The sequence below is a fragment of the Cygnus olor genome, chromosome 29 (assembly GCF_009769625.2).
Source record: "Cygnus olor isolate bCygOlo1 chromosome 29, bCygOlo1.pri.v2, whole genome shotgun sequence".
Taxonomy (NCBI): Eukaryota; Metazoa; Chordata; class Aves; order Anseriformes; family Anatidae; genus Cygnus; species Cygnus olor.
Genome location: NC_049197.1, coordinates 617301 through 630711, shown reverse-complemented (window position 1 = coordinate 630711; position 13411 = coordinate 617301). Strand labels below are relative to the sequence as shown.

Genomic DNA, 13411 nt, shown 5'->3' with positions numbered 1-13411 from the left:
CTCGCCACTGCAGCCTTTCCCTCCCCGGCACGGGGACGTGGAGTGGGGACGGTGCTGGGGCAGCAGAAGGGGACGGGGACGTGGCTGCAGCAGGGCCAGGGGTGCTCAGAGCCCGGCTCGCCCTCCCCAGTCCCACCGGGCCCCTTGTCACCCTGGTCCGAGGGACAGCAGCCACCGGGGACGCAGCACGTGCCCAAACCGCTCGGCTGCGGGGACACGAGGACGGCAGGGAACCGTCCCCAGCCACCGCGCTGTCCCACAGGGTGGCCTCGGCCTGCCCCATGTCACCGCCACCACCGCAAACTTGGGGACGCGGGGTGACAGCCCTAAGCATCCCCAGCCCCACCGCGCTGCAGGGGCTGGGCTCCGTTTGGGGCAGCCAGGACGCGCTGGGGACACTGGGGACAGCTGGGACGCAGCAGGGACAGCGAGGACACCCCAGGGATGGCCGGGATGCACCGGGGACAAGCGGGATGCGCTGGAGAAGCAGCCTGAGGGGAGCAGGGACACACCGAGGACAGCTGGGACACGCTGGGGACACGTTGGGGACACGGCAGGGAGAGCCAGGATGCACTGGGGACAGCGGGGACACGGAGGGGACGGCCAGGATGGAGCGGGGACACGCGGGTGGGATGGGGGACAGCGGGGGACACAGCGGGGAGAGCCTGGGTGTGGCAGGGGGCAGGGGGGGACACGGGGGGGACACAGCGGGGACACCTGGGAACAACGGGCAGGGGACGGCGGGGACACACCGGGGACGGCGGGGACACACCGGGGACAGCCAGGATGCAGCGGGGACGCCACCGGGGACGCCACCGGGGTGGCCGGGACGCTGCGGGGACATCCCGGGGGGGGGCCAGGTCGGGCCGCCCCGCGCCTCCTCCTACCGGGGCCCGGTTGCCCCGGGCCTGCGCGCAGAGCCCGGCCCGGCGGCTCCCCCCTCCCCGGTGCCCCCGAGCTGCGGCCCAACTTCCCCGGGGAGCCGCCGGTAACGGCGGCGGCTGCTCCGCTCTCCCCCCCCCTCCTCCTCCCTCCTCCTCCTCCTCCTCCTCCTCCTGCCCCAAACCCGCCGCGGACTCACCGGGGGCTACGGCGGGGCGGCATGGCCGGGACCGGGCTCGGGACGGGGACCGGGGCCGGGACCGGGGCTGGCCCGGCGGCGGCGGCGGTGACGTCACGACTCCACCGGGCCGGCCCCGCCCTGCGCCCCCGCCGCCGCCAATCCGCGACCGGGGGCGGGGGGGCGGGAGGGGTCCCGGGGCCGCCGCCGCATCCCCCGGTCACGGCCGGGCTCGCCCCAAGCACGTCCCGGTGCCGCCCTCCCGCCCCCCCCCGCCGCCCCCCTCCCCGCCGCCCCCGGGGCTGGCACCAGGCACGGCCCCGGTTGGGGGGGGGCGCAGAGCCCCGGTTCGGCGGCTGCGGAGCCGAGGACGGCACCGGGGCGATCGCCCGGGGCTTGCCGGGACTGCGGTAGGACCTGGGGGGGTCGCCCACCCCCGGCCCCCCCCCCCCCGGGACAGCCGTGGGCACCGGCTCGGCCCAGTAGCCCCCCCCCCCCCCCCCCGCCCTTCACCCCCCCAGCACGACCCGGGGACACGCTTGGGGACCGGGTCCGAGGTCTTTATTGAGGGGGGGGTCACCTGCGAGAGGGGAGCCCCCTCCCCGACCCTAAAGGCACACGGGGGATGCGGGGACACCCCGGCACCGACCCCGCTGCACCCCCGGTGCCCACGCACAGCTCCGTCCCCCCCCTTCCCCACCAAATCCTTCCCCCCCCCGCCCCCCCCCAGGACCCCTCCGGCTTCCACCTCGCCGGGGGGGGGGAGGGGGGAGCTCTCCCTCGCCCCCAACGCCCCCCCCCCCCCCACCCTGACAGGGGCAGGACCCCACGCAGGGGGTGCCGGCGGTGCTGAGCCCGGTGCTGGGCGAGCCGGGGGTGCCGCGGGGGCTCCGCGCTCCCGGCTCAGCTCCCGGAGGCCAGCTCCGGGTTCCCGTTGGCGGCCGCGCCGCAGGTCGGGGTCTCCTCCGGCCGCCTCTCGTCCGGGGGCCCTGGGCGCAGGAGGCCCTGTCCAGGAGAGAAAAATAAGAACAGCGCGATGGGTGCAGGGGGGACGCAGCTGGGGGGGAGGAGGGGGGGGTAGGGGCGAGGGGAGGCCCAGCCCCGTGTCGCTCCCGCACGAGTTGGTCGCCCCACGGGGCCGGGAACGCCAACAGACCAGGAGCCGTTTTCCTCTGGGCTCCTGCTTGAAACCAGCGGCTACGGCAAACCGGCGGCCTTCGTTCAGGGCCTGGGGAGGGATCCCTGCCTCCACGCTCAACTCCCGAGGAGGGCTGCGGGGGGGCGTCGGCCAAGGGGGGGGACAGCAGACCGGGGATGGGGCAGCCGAGGATGCCTCCCAACCACCCCCACGGCGAGCACCCAAGTGACAAAACCACCCCGGTGAGAGCAGGGCGAAGGGAACACGATCGAAGTCCAAGCCCTTTCTGCACAGAAGGCGACTGCTGCCCTCCAAATCCCCACACGGGGGGGGGGGGGGGGGGGCTCCCACAAGGGGGTCGAGCCCCTGATCCCGTCCCCAGCCTGCAGCCGAGATGTCCCTACCACGTCGCGGACAGCTCAGCGCCACCGAGCCACCCACGGAGAGCAGCCCCCGGCTCCCCGGGGACAGGCTCCACGCCGGCAACGCCGCCCGGAGCGTGGGCACGCCACGAGGGCTGCTGCGGGGGGACGGCGACGGCACAGCCCGGGCTCGGGCACAGCCCCGGGGGACACAGTTTTTGCCTGCAGCAGGAGCCGTGCTCGGGCTGAAAGCCCCCCGGGAGCAGCGCTCCGGCTCTACCTGCTCAGGAGGCTCGGCGGCAGCGGGGAAGCCGTGGGCAGACGAGCTCCCTCTGTCCGGCGGCACCGCCTGCGCCGGGACGCCCGCTGGGGCCGGCTCCTCCAGGGCCAGAATGTCTATGGGGGCCTCGGCCACGTCTCTGATGGACTGGTCGAGGGCCACGGAGGGATCGAAGAGCAGAGGGGACGGGGGACACTGCATGCCGTCGCCCACCACGTCCAGGTCCTACGAGAGAGCACAGGCAGAGCGGCCCCATCAGCAGGAGGAGCCCCACGGGAGACGCCGGCAGGAGCCTTCGCAGCCCTCCTGGCAGCCCCTCGCTCCTCCGCGGGGCGGGAGCGGGCCGAGGGCCGGCGCGGGGCTTCAGAGGCCCGGGAGGAAAGCAGCGTGCTGCCCTCCCGCCGCAGAGGTGGGAGGCAAGGGGACGCGCCCAAGGGGCTCCGACCTCCCCGGGACACCCGAGGCTTTCATCCCCCTACCAGAACTCAGCAGCAGCCTCATCGCTTCCCCCGACAGAGACCCCTGGGATATGCAGCCTCTGCCTTACCCCTCACCGCTGCCCGCGGCGTGCCGCTAACCCTCCTGTGGGAGGCAGGGGGTCCCGCAAGGCTCTTTTTAAAGGACGGGTTGGCTTCGGAGGGCGTCCGACGTCAAGGCGGGATGCCCACGACTCCTAGCGGCACTTCGCCAGGCTGCCACGCCGCGGGACACCCCCCGCAGCCGCAGCTCCCAGCCTGAGCCGAGGACGCGGGGCTCTCGAGGGGCATCCGAGCCAGAAGCCCTGGGGTAAAGCCCTCGGTGCAGCCCCCCAGCGGGCAGCCCCACGCCCCCCTGTCCGAGCAGCACACGGGGGGCACCCGCACCCACAGGGCTGCCTCTAAGACTGGGCAAACGCATCCTTCAGGGGACGGGGCTGGGTTTCTGGGCTCCCGCCCGCACCACCCGAAACCCTGCAGAGCAGGGGAGCCCTCTCAGGGGCCGGGCTGGGGCAGAAGAAGGGCCCCGTTTCTCCTTTCTGCCCTGAAAAAAAAAAAAAAACCCTCTCCCACAAAGGCCGCGTTCACGCCGCCGCGCTCTGGCTCTGCCTCGCGAGCGCTCGGCCCCACAGGAAGGAGCCGGGCGCCGCTCCAACGCCCGCCGAAGCCGGGGCAGCACTGCCGACCTCGGCGGTGCCAGGCCCGCCTCGGCCCCACGGCAGCGCCACGCGGTCCGTGCGCCAGCCCGCGGCCCCCGACAAACCCCTCGCTGTCAGCAAATTGCCAGGTCTGCCCTCCGATGGCAGCGCCCGAGATCTCAGGGACACCCAAATATAAAACCAAGCCACGCTTCACGCGCAGGAGCGGCTCCGAATGACCGCGGGATTTTTGGCTAAGCAAATTGCAAAGGATTTTAAGCACGGAGGCTTAACGTCCGTGCGGGACATCGGAATAATCTGGGGGATTAAAACCCTCGCGTATTCCTCATGGGAGAGAAGGGGGGGGGGAGCACAACTGGCTCGTGGATCCCCTTTTTTTTAAAAAAAGCTAAATACTGATTTAAACAAGAGTACAGCCCTTCCAAAGGAGCAGTCGCCACCTATGCTGTTTCAAACCCTACTGAAACAAGCACCTCCCAAACCCTTTGCATTTCTGCTCATTTTTCAAGAGGCTGTTCTTCTCCAAGCCAGCAAGGACAAAAATGATTCTGTTACGGGTGCTGGGGAGGCAGTGGCTTTCTGCGATGCTCCGCACCGGGAGCGCTGGGGCCTGCTGCACCGCAGCCCACTCCTCGAGCAGCTCAGCCTGGCTTCGTAGCACGTCCTGAAAGCAGCAAATTTCGGGGAAGGCTTCCTGCAGGACCCCTCGCTTGCCTAGAGCACGCTGCACAACTGCTCCGACTTACGTCGCTGAACTCCAGGGGCAAGCTCTCCGTTGGCTGGAGCTCAGCAGCGCTCAGGTACAGGTCTGTGGGGGCCGCTTCCAGCTCCTCGGGGACAGAGAGCACCTGCTCGGGTACGTACATCTGCGGGGGCAGGCGGAGGTGGAGCGGGCAGCAGGGCTCCTCGGAGAGGCTCACAGGAACGGGCTTGTTGCACGGCACCTCCTCCGAGCCTTGACACGGCTTGAACAGAGTCTGGTTAGCGTCCTGACAGATGTCTGGCAAGATGCGGTCAAGGGAAACCTGCGCGTTACAGCACGCAAGCTATACAAAGACTATAAAGCTTTAAGCGCTCCCCACGCATCCTCCCACCCTCCAGATTAACGTTAAAAACCCTACAATTCTGCACGGTCAAAGCCCAGGCTCCAGAGCTGCGCCCCGACTGCCCAGCGGCGTGGGCCACGTTACTTACGTGATGGAAAACGGGGACAACGGCTACGGCCTCCCGGGGGGGGCTGGAAGGCTTAGCTGGATCGCCGTAAAGCACTCGCGGATCCTCAGATGGAAGATATTACACATGCCCGGGCTTACTTTTATTTGCAGACGTCCATTTAAAAGGCATCTGCACGCGCTTCCACATCCAGCAGGCAGCGGGGACAGCAGCGCGCACAATGCTGTTTCCACAGCCAGGAGTTTAGTTCCGGTATTTCTATCTTCCCACTGCATTCTCCTTCCCAGTGGAAAACCTATTCCTGCCAGAGGTGTAAATGGGATTTCCTGCCTTTAATCACAAACAGAGACTTTGCTCCAATCGCGTCTGCGCTTGCAGAGCGATCCACCAGCAGCAGCAGGAGCCCAAACCCCGTCCTCGCCCAGCGCGAGAACCCCGCGGGACAACAGAGCACGGCAGGCAGCCCGAGGGGCTGCACGGGCGGCCTTCTCCGCACCCCTGGGATCGTGTCCCGGTCTCTTCACCCGGTGACAACCCGTGCTGGGCGCCACGGCAGGTCTCGAGCGTGGAGCAAGGCTTTCTGGATGGGCACCTCGACAACAAAGCCACCCGAACAGCCGGCAGGCCATCCTCAACATTTGACAAGTTCCCTTTACACAACGCGGGGTGGGAGAGGGAAAACAATCTTCCAAACCCACACGTGCCGGCGAGAGGCGCCGAGTTTAACCCTGTCCCCCGAGCTGACTAGGTTTCACTCGGGTTCGTCCTCTCCCCCCCTCACCTCTCACGCCGCAGAGCCCCTGATCGGTGCCGGCCCTAACGGTGCGGAGCTCAGCCCCGAGGAGCCAGACCTAGCAGGCACTCGAGGGCGAGGAAAGCGTCTCTGCAGGAGCAGCAGGGTGGGGATGCCAGATTTTAATCTCTCCGAATGACTCCACAGCTCAAGCGCTCGCTCTCCTGGTAGCCAAAAAGCACGGGCTGCCAAGACGACGAAACCCCGAGCTCCACCTGGAGCCCGACAACCCAGCTGGTTCGCTCCCTTTAACGCCTTGTCACAAACAGTCGAGCTCCTGAAAAACCAAACAAAGCCCGAGAGCCTCCCGACAATGCACAAAGCAGAGCAGGCTGCAGATGTTATCGGCTCGGCAGGGCTACCCGAAGTAAAGGGCTTGTTTGTGGCAGCGAAAGTCAGCTGACGGCTCAGACACGAGGAAATAAAACCTCGTTTTTTCCACTCCCTGCCCTGCTCCAAGTAAGCCAGCTGCAAACAGCAACTTGCTCAAAGCGCTTTGTAGGTATTTATCCTGCCTTTATTTTCAAGTAAACGGCCACTAGAGAGAAACAATGGCAGCTTCCTGCTCCCTGGGCTGCTCCCCGCGCACAGCTCGAGGAGGATCTGCCAGCCCCGGTAAGAAAACAAACCCAAAGCTCATCCTCCCCTGCCTGCCAGCTCTGCTCCGGGATCCGGGGCTGCTCCTGACTCACAGCAGCTGCGAGCACGGCCCCGAGCTGCTCCCGCCCGCGCCCGCCCTGTCCCACTGCCACGCGGGGTGCACAACTGGCTCGTGGATCCCCGGGGGAACGGCAGCGCTGGCCCTCGAAACGCTGAGGCTCTTCTCGCAGGCGTGAGCCTTCCAAGGAGTTGAAGGAGACCAAGCCCCAAGCTGGACAACGGCAGTCCCAGCCAGGCCGAATCTATTCCTTCCTTCAAATCCTCCCCAAAGCAGTGCTGCAGCGCTGTCAGACGTCCCTTCCTACACCCGCCTCTCGCACCGAGAGCTCGGCAGACCCCGCTCCGACGGCCGCTGGGACCCAGCGCCCGCAGCCAAGGCGGGAGCAGGGATTTACGGAGCGCGGACCTGCTTCCGTCCTCCCTTAACGCAGCTGGCAGCCAGCTCGGGGCCTGCCTCGGGCTTCGCGAGGTTCCCTTGTCCCTTCCAAGTGAACTGGCCGCACCCTTGAGATGCTCTGGAACAGCCAGCGTACCACAGGAAGAAAATTCCTCTGGGCTCCTGCTTGAAACCAACGGCTACAGCAAACCGATGGCCTTGATCTAGGGCCAAAGAGGGGAGAAAAAAGGAAAAAAAAAAAAAAAAAAAAAAAAAAAAGGGAGGATCAAACCGCTGGCAGCAGGGCCCGAGATCAAAGGATACGAGTAAGGCAGTGCCTGGTCATCGGGAGAGACGGGTTGGAGCATCGGACATCATCCACAAAGGCCAGGCACCGCTGGCTGGAGCGGGTGGTGTGCGCCTGCAAGTCCAGGAGAACAGCTCAGAGCTCCGTTGGCTTTCCAGAGAACCCCCCCTCGGCCACGCAACGCCCGCGGTCCGCTTTCAACACGCGCCAAGATTAAACTCCCTTAACTACAGCGGATCCTCGTTATCTCCTTCCCATTCATGCTTTTGTTGAGACAGGGCTGAGATAATGCGGCAAGTCTGGGCTTCCATCGAAAGAGCCTCACCTCATCAGTTTGTCGCAGAGAAGAACGGGTTTTCTCCGACTTATCTCCTAACTTTCAGAAGCCAGTTAAGGGAAGGCTTTAAATTTTACAACGGCTATAAAGAAATGGCTGCCAACTGCTTCAAATTTAGTTTCGTGTACGATGCAGGGGGCCCGCATTCGGGTCCCCACAGGTCTGGGAGGAGTCCGCATGTCACCGCCACGCCAAGGAACATTTTCCACGCATTTTCCAGCAGTGGAAGCCACTGAGCTCCCCCGTTCAAAAGGGAAAATTCTGCACCCCCACACCGCGACTTCTGCGTAGTTTTGGCGCCTGTTTTAAAACGCCTCCGTGAACCCACAACGTTTTAGTCAACGTGTGGACGCTGCGGGGTGCCAGGCAGGACCGACGCTTTCCTCTTTGCAGGAAGAGCCTCACGAGGGGCAGAGGGGACCAAGAGGGAGAGACGCAGCCTCCAGGGGAAGCCGAAGCCCCAGGCAGGCCCCGAGCTGCCGGACGTACCTGCTGGGCAGCGCCGTCGGTTGCCAGCATCCTGCGCTCCTTCAGCTGCCGGTGCAGCAGGGCCTCCACGCCGTAGCGCTGCCGGTAGCGCCGCAGGCACTTGAGGCGCTTCAGGTTCTCGCGCTCCTTGGCCATGAGCCCCTCGGGGCCCGTCAGGAGGCTGCTGCCTGGCGGGGAGCGAGGGAGGGAATCAGCGAAAACACCGCGCCGCCCACCCGCCACGCTCCTTCCATTTCGTTTTTTGGGTGCCGAGAGCCAAAATCGGCCCTCAAGAGCTCCGGCAGCTGACTGGCGACGGGAGTCAACGCAGCGAAGGAACGAGCGGGGAGCGCCGCGCGTGTAAACAGGAAGCACATCTTTGGGTTACACAAGAGGATGACAAAGCAGACTCCATCCCGAAACGTATCCCGATCGCCCCGTGCCCCCGAGGAGCTCTCGGGCTGACTATTTTTAACCGTCTTTTAAAATAATTTGGCCAAAGCTGATTGTGATTTCTAGTGGCAGAATAGAAATTTTTCAAATTTCAGCTCGCTCCCGTGCAAGTTCTGGAAGCTTCCCGTAAGCACTCCCAGCTGCAATTACAGGGCAGCGGTCAGGATCTGCATCTCTGGTTTGCTAAAACGAGTCCTACAAAATTGTTACGTACCAAACTTCCAGTTATTTTTACTCGGGACCGAGCTGCATCGTGCCATTTTCCGAGCTGAGCTATTATAAGACCACGCTAGGGAAGCGTTCTTTGCGCTGTAAACTTTCAGCCAGTTCTGTAACGTGGGCCTGCCTCTGCTCAGCCACCAGCTCCTGCCTCCGAGGGCGTTTTCAGTGAGAAATCCGAGCGAGGCAGCAGTGCTTTTGTAAAAAAAAAAAAAAAGTTGCATCCGTGCTAAGGAGGACTACGTCATTACAGCAGCACTGGTGCAGCTACCGAAACAAACCTCTGCCGCTGCAGACAGGAGCCTGCAGATGAATAAATTTTTTTGTTTATAAGACCAAAAACAGGAAATCCCATACAAAAAAAGAACTTTTGTCTCTGAATTAACTTTGTAGTCTCATTTCCTGGCAACAGCGCAAACTTTGAAGAGCAAAGAAATCCGGCAACCTCTCTAACCCAAACGATACCGATCTCCAGGCACGGGGCCAGCCACAGAAATACCCTCTCTACCCCTCTTTTTTTGAAAAAAAACATCTTTTAAATGTAGAGTTCTGCGTGTTTTAGAGAAGCCCGGTGCCCTCGGACGGAAGGATACGCACCAGTGACTGCCTGCACCGGTACTTGCCTATGGCTTCGTGCTCGCCCTTGCGGCTGTGCAGGAATCGTCGCTTCTTCTCCTTCAGAAGGTGCTGGAGCCGCTTGAACTGGTCGATGTACAGGGACTGCAGGCGGATCAGCTTCTCGCGCATGATCAGCGCCACCTCCTCGGCTGTGTACACGCCAGCATGCCTGGAAAGCACCCACAAAACCAGGGTATGGTTTGTAAGGTCCCCCGGGGCCGTTCCCCTCGCCGAATGACGCAGACGTTATCAGAAATGCTGGCTGAGCAGGGCCGAGTTCGACGGATCAGTGGGTGACAAGCAGAAATACCGATTTTTATTCCTAATTTAAATTAAGAGATCGCCCCGAGACTGCTGCTCACGTGGCCCGCTCCAGACTGAAGGAGGAGATCAGCATCAAAGGCTGCCCAGAACCGCCAGGCCCAAGCCTTGACAAGCATCCACACCCAGAAACTCGCCACGGAACCAAGTCCCAGCGCAGCGCCGTTAATAACGTCACCTCGTTAACACAACGGCTGCTTCCCAATATCGCCCCGAGCTAACGCTCTGCACGCCGCACGCGTCACCGGGCAGGAGCCACCCACTCACTTCAAGGGATCCTCCTGGTCGCTATCGATGCTGTCAGCCTCGCTGTCCGGGTCCCCTCGCCACGTCTGGTCCACGGTGATAGGATCCTGCTCGCCGTCGCTCCAGCTGTCCTCATCTGAGGAACGAGGGGCACTAAGAGACCGGGCACAGCCCCGCGGCTCGTGCTCGAGCACGGCCAGGCACCGGAGGCGCTCGGCTCCGCAGCCCCCTGAAGGTGAATTTGCTCTGCTTCGTGCCACGAGGGGCTCTTCCCCGCCAGCAGGGACGTGGAACGAGAAGGAACGCACCAAGCGGGTGCGGGCGAAACAGCCCCCACCTGGCGAGGGGCCACAAACTGCTGGATGGCGCCCACCGAGCGACCCTGCAAGTCAGGGAGCTCAGCACCGGTGTTTGACAGGCGCCAGGCAGCACAGAGGGAAGCTAGCTAGGGTTTCTGCCCTGCAGCTGCAGGGGAAGGGGACCTGCGGGATTTTGGGCTGGCGTGACTTTGGGTGGCGCGACTTGTCTGCAGTCAGCAGCACGCAAGACGCGCCAGGGGCTGCAGAACACGGTCTTGTACCCGTGGAGCCCTGGGATCTTTGCTTCGCTGGGTTTAACGAGTCCTACCCTCAGCGCTTCTCCACAGAAAGGAGAGCACCGGGTCGTGGTTTTGCTTTCAGTGCTTACCCAGGATGCGGCTGGCTTCGCTGCGGCTGCTCTCTGCAGTCTGGGAGCCCAGCTCTGTTTTGGCGTAAGAACTGAGCTGGCAGAGGAGCGTCTCGCTCACAGGTCCGGGGTTGGACTTCTTCATCTGAGCTTGGAGCGCCAGCGTGTTCCGACGGGCGTGCTCTGCGCAGAACGACACGCTGCGGGAATAAATCACGAGCCCATTACCACTCCAAGCCCTCGGCCAGCAAAACGAACAAGTGAGACACTGAGAAACGTTCCCCGGCGCCCGAAGCGCGCCCCGCTCTCACCAGCGGAACAAAACCACCCGCCCCTGGCTGCAGGTAGAGCAGGGAAATGCCAGAGAGCCCCAGGTGGCTCGCGGACCACACGGCACCGCTCAAACACCGCCCTTAGCTCCAGAGCTGGCAGCCGCAGGGCGCAGGAGCAGAGAGAGAAAAGAGCTTTTTACTTCAAGCCGCTGAGGCGAGCTATTCTGCTTCCAAGCGTTCACACTGGATTTTTCACGCTGGCCAAAGCGGACGGAGCTTTTTTATCGCAGAGGGACCAAGGGCAGAATCAAGACCACCACTGTTCTTGGTAACCTCTGAGGATGAAACGCAGCTCGATGCACCAAGGAGCAAAACTGTACCCCACCGACGTGCTGGCTGGATGTGATAATGTTCCAGGTCCTTCCAGCCACAGCAGCCAGAACGTCCCACACGCGTCAACGACAACAACTCCAAATCAAACACAACCAGAGCACACGCGCTGAGGATGAGCCGTAAGAACAGACTCCAACTCGAACGTGCTGGGCTGAACCCAGGTGCACGTGGGTGCAAGGACAGCTCTGACAAAGGGCCTGGGCGCAGCCACCTTGGGAGGGCAGAGGGCAGCAGCCCGGCAGCCCACCGGGACCAGAAACGCTCCGCACGAAGTCTCCAGCACTTGTGGGGTCTTCTTCTAGCCCAGAAGCGCTTCCAGAACTTGCCTGAGGTTAACTTCAGCACATCGGCTGAATGGAAAGGCCCTGCAACGCCCGTGCCGTACGTGAAAAACCTTCCCCTGCCCGTTTTAATTCAATTTGATGTAGGAGCAGAGAACCAGCGGGACTCACCCATCCTTCTTCTCCGGTTTGGGCGCAGCGTTCGGGCACCGTTTTCCGTTCTTGGCGGAGACGTAGCTGCACTGCTTGAAAGGGGCGCTCCTGTCCTCCAGGATGTGCTTGATGCAGAACTCCTGGCCCTCCAGGCGCGGCTGCGAGCACTGCCGGTGGGTGAAGGCACATGCCAGAGGCTCCTGGGGCCGCGGCACGGGCGTGAGGCGGCCTCGGCTCGACGGCAAGACGTGGATCCGAATTCTGTTCATGCCAGCAGCTGCCGGAGGCGGGCAAAGGAATCAGAAGGAATGAAATAAACCGCGCGGCCTCGGCTGACGCCTGCCAGGGCATCCCAACGCAACTCCTCGTCCTGCTGGGACACGGGGCGGGGGGGGGGGGGTACAAAGCAGCTCCTACAGCGGAGGGTCCGCGGGTGGGGTGGTGGAGGGGAACGGGGGCCCCGGGGGAGGAAACGGGGGTCCCCGACGGGGTGAAATGGGTCCCCAGGGAAAAAAGGGGGGCCCCTAGCGAGGAAAACGGGGATCCTCCAGGGGGGAATACGGGTCCCCAGTGGGGGAACACGGGGGTCCCCGAGGGGGGGAAAACAGGTCCCGGGGGAGGACACGGAGGTCCCTGAGGGGGGGAAACGGGGGTCCCCGGGGGGCGCCCCCATCCCCCTACCCCATAGCACCCCACACAACGCCCCCCCGGGGGCTGTCTGCCCCCCCCCCAGCACCCCTCGACCCCCCCAGGACCCCCTGGCCCCCCCCCGAGCACCCCTCGAACCCCCCCCAGCACCCCCTCGCCCACCCCAGGACCCCCTCCCCCAGCACCCCTTCGACCCCCCCCAATACCTCTCGCCCCCTCCCCCAGGACCCCCTCACCACCACCACCACCACCCCCCCCCCCGGCCCCGGCCCCGGCCCCAGCGCCCCCCCCCACGTGCTCCGCCGCCCTCCCCACGCCGGCCCCGCGCATGCGCCCTGGCGCCGCCGCCCGGCCGGCCGCCGCCATTTTGTCCGCGGGCGGCGAGCGTGAGGGGCGCTCCCTCCCCCCAGCGCATCCCGGCGCCGGCGGCGGAGCGGAGAGCGGCGGAGGGGCGCGAGGGGCCGGGGAAGCCTCGGGGGAGCGCGGCGGGGCCGGTAGGGAAGGGCCCCGCCGGTCCCGAGCGGGCGAGCGGCGCCGCCGCCATCTTACCTCGCTGCTGCCGCGGCCTCCCCGCCGCCTGCCCGCACAGCCCGCCCCCCCCTCCTACGCCCCTCCTCATTGGCCCGCCCTGCCGCCATCCCGCGGCGCGCGGTTGGCCGAGCTCGCTGTCACTCAAGCAAGGCCGCGCCCCGGGGAGGGGGGCACGTGATGGGCAGCCGCCACGTGGCCGCGCCTGCACGTGGCCGGGGCTGGGGAAGAGCCCCCCCGGTGGCGGCGGGGGCGCGCCTGGCTCGGAGCCGGTCCCGAAATCGTAGGGGCAAAACCCAGCGCCCCAAAGCCCCCCCCCCGGCAAAGCCTCCACGCCCCCAAAGCCCCCAGGAGATGCCCGAAGCCCCCCCCCGCCCCCCCCAGGAGCTGGGGGCTCCCAGCCCAGGCTCCAAAAGGAGCAGGGAAAAGGAAGGATGAGCCTAAAGCACAGAAACGGCCCCAAAAACTCCGGGGATTTACCCCCGAGTTGGCCAGAAGGTGGGAACCGACCCCAACGTGGGAGC

At 65.0% G+C, this 13411-nt stretch overlaps 1 protein-coding gene, 1 long non-coding RNA gene and 1 other non-coding gene across 5 annotated transcripts; all 3 read right to left on the bottom strand.

Annotated features, from left to right (window-relative positions):
- Nucleotides 1–1904: 1904 nt before the first annotated feature.
- KANSL2 (KAT8 regulatory NSL complex subunit 2) lies at nt 1905–12988 on the bottom strand. 3 transcript variants are annotated; one of them, XM_040539745.1, is made up of 10 exons: nt 12909–12987; nt 11730–11988; nt 10634–10812; nt 9968–10082; nt 9385–9548; nt 8111–8277; nt 7302–7398; nt 4722–4975; nt 2841–3065; nt 1905–2065 (listed from the first exon to the last, which is right to left on the bottom strand). In XM_040539745.1, exons 1-10 carry the CDS (start codon nt 12976–12978, stop codon nt 1964–1966), a joined length of 1632 nt encoding a protein of 543 aa, XP_040395679.1. In that variant the 5' UTR covers nt 12979–12987; the 3' UTR covers nt 1905–1963. The 3 variants fall into 3 exon arrangements, with proteins under 3 accessions (XP_040395679.1, XP_040395681.1, XP_040395680.1); XM_040539746.1 differs by lacking the exons at nt 1905–2065; nt 2841–3065 and adding an exon at nt 4329–4639 and having other exon boundaries at nt 12909–12988; XM_040539747.1 differs by lacking the exons at nt 7302–7398; nt 8111–8277 and having other exon boundaries at nt 9355–9548; nt 12909–12988.
- Nucleotides 2160–2825, bottom strand: LOC121061253. Its single transcript, XR_005815008.1, has 2 exons — nt 2636–2825; nt 2160–2598 (listed from the first exon to the last, which is right to left on the bottom strand). It is a non-coding gene; the product is annotated as an uncharacterized LOC121061253 (long non-coding RNA).
- Nucleotides 7075–7211, bottom strand: LOC121061265. The gene has a single exon (XR_005815015.1). It is a non-coding gene; the product is annotated as a small nucleolar RNA SNORA2/SNORA34 family (small nucleolar RNA).
- Nucleotides 12989–13411: the final 423 nt, after the last annotated feature.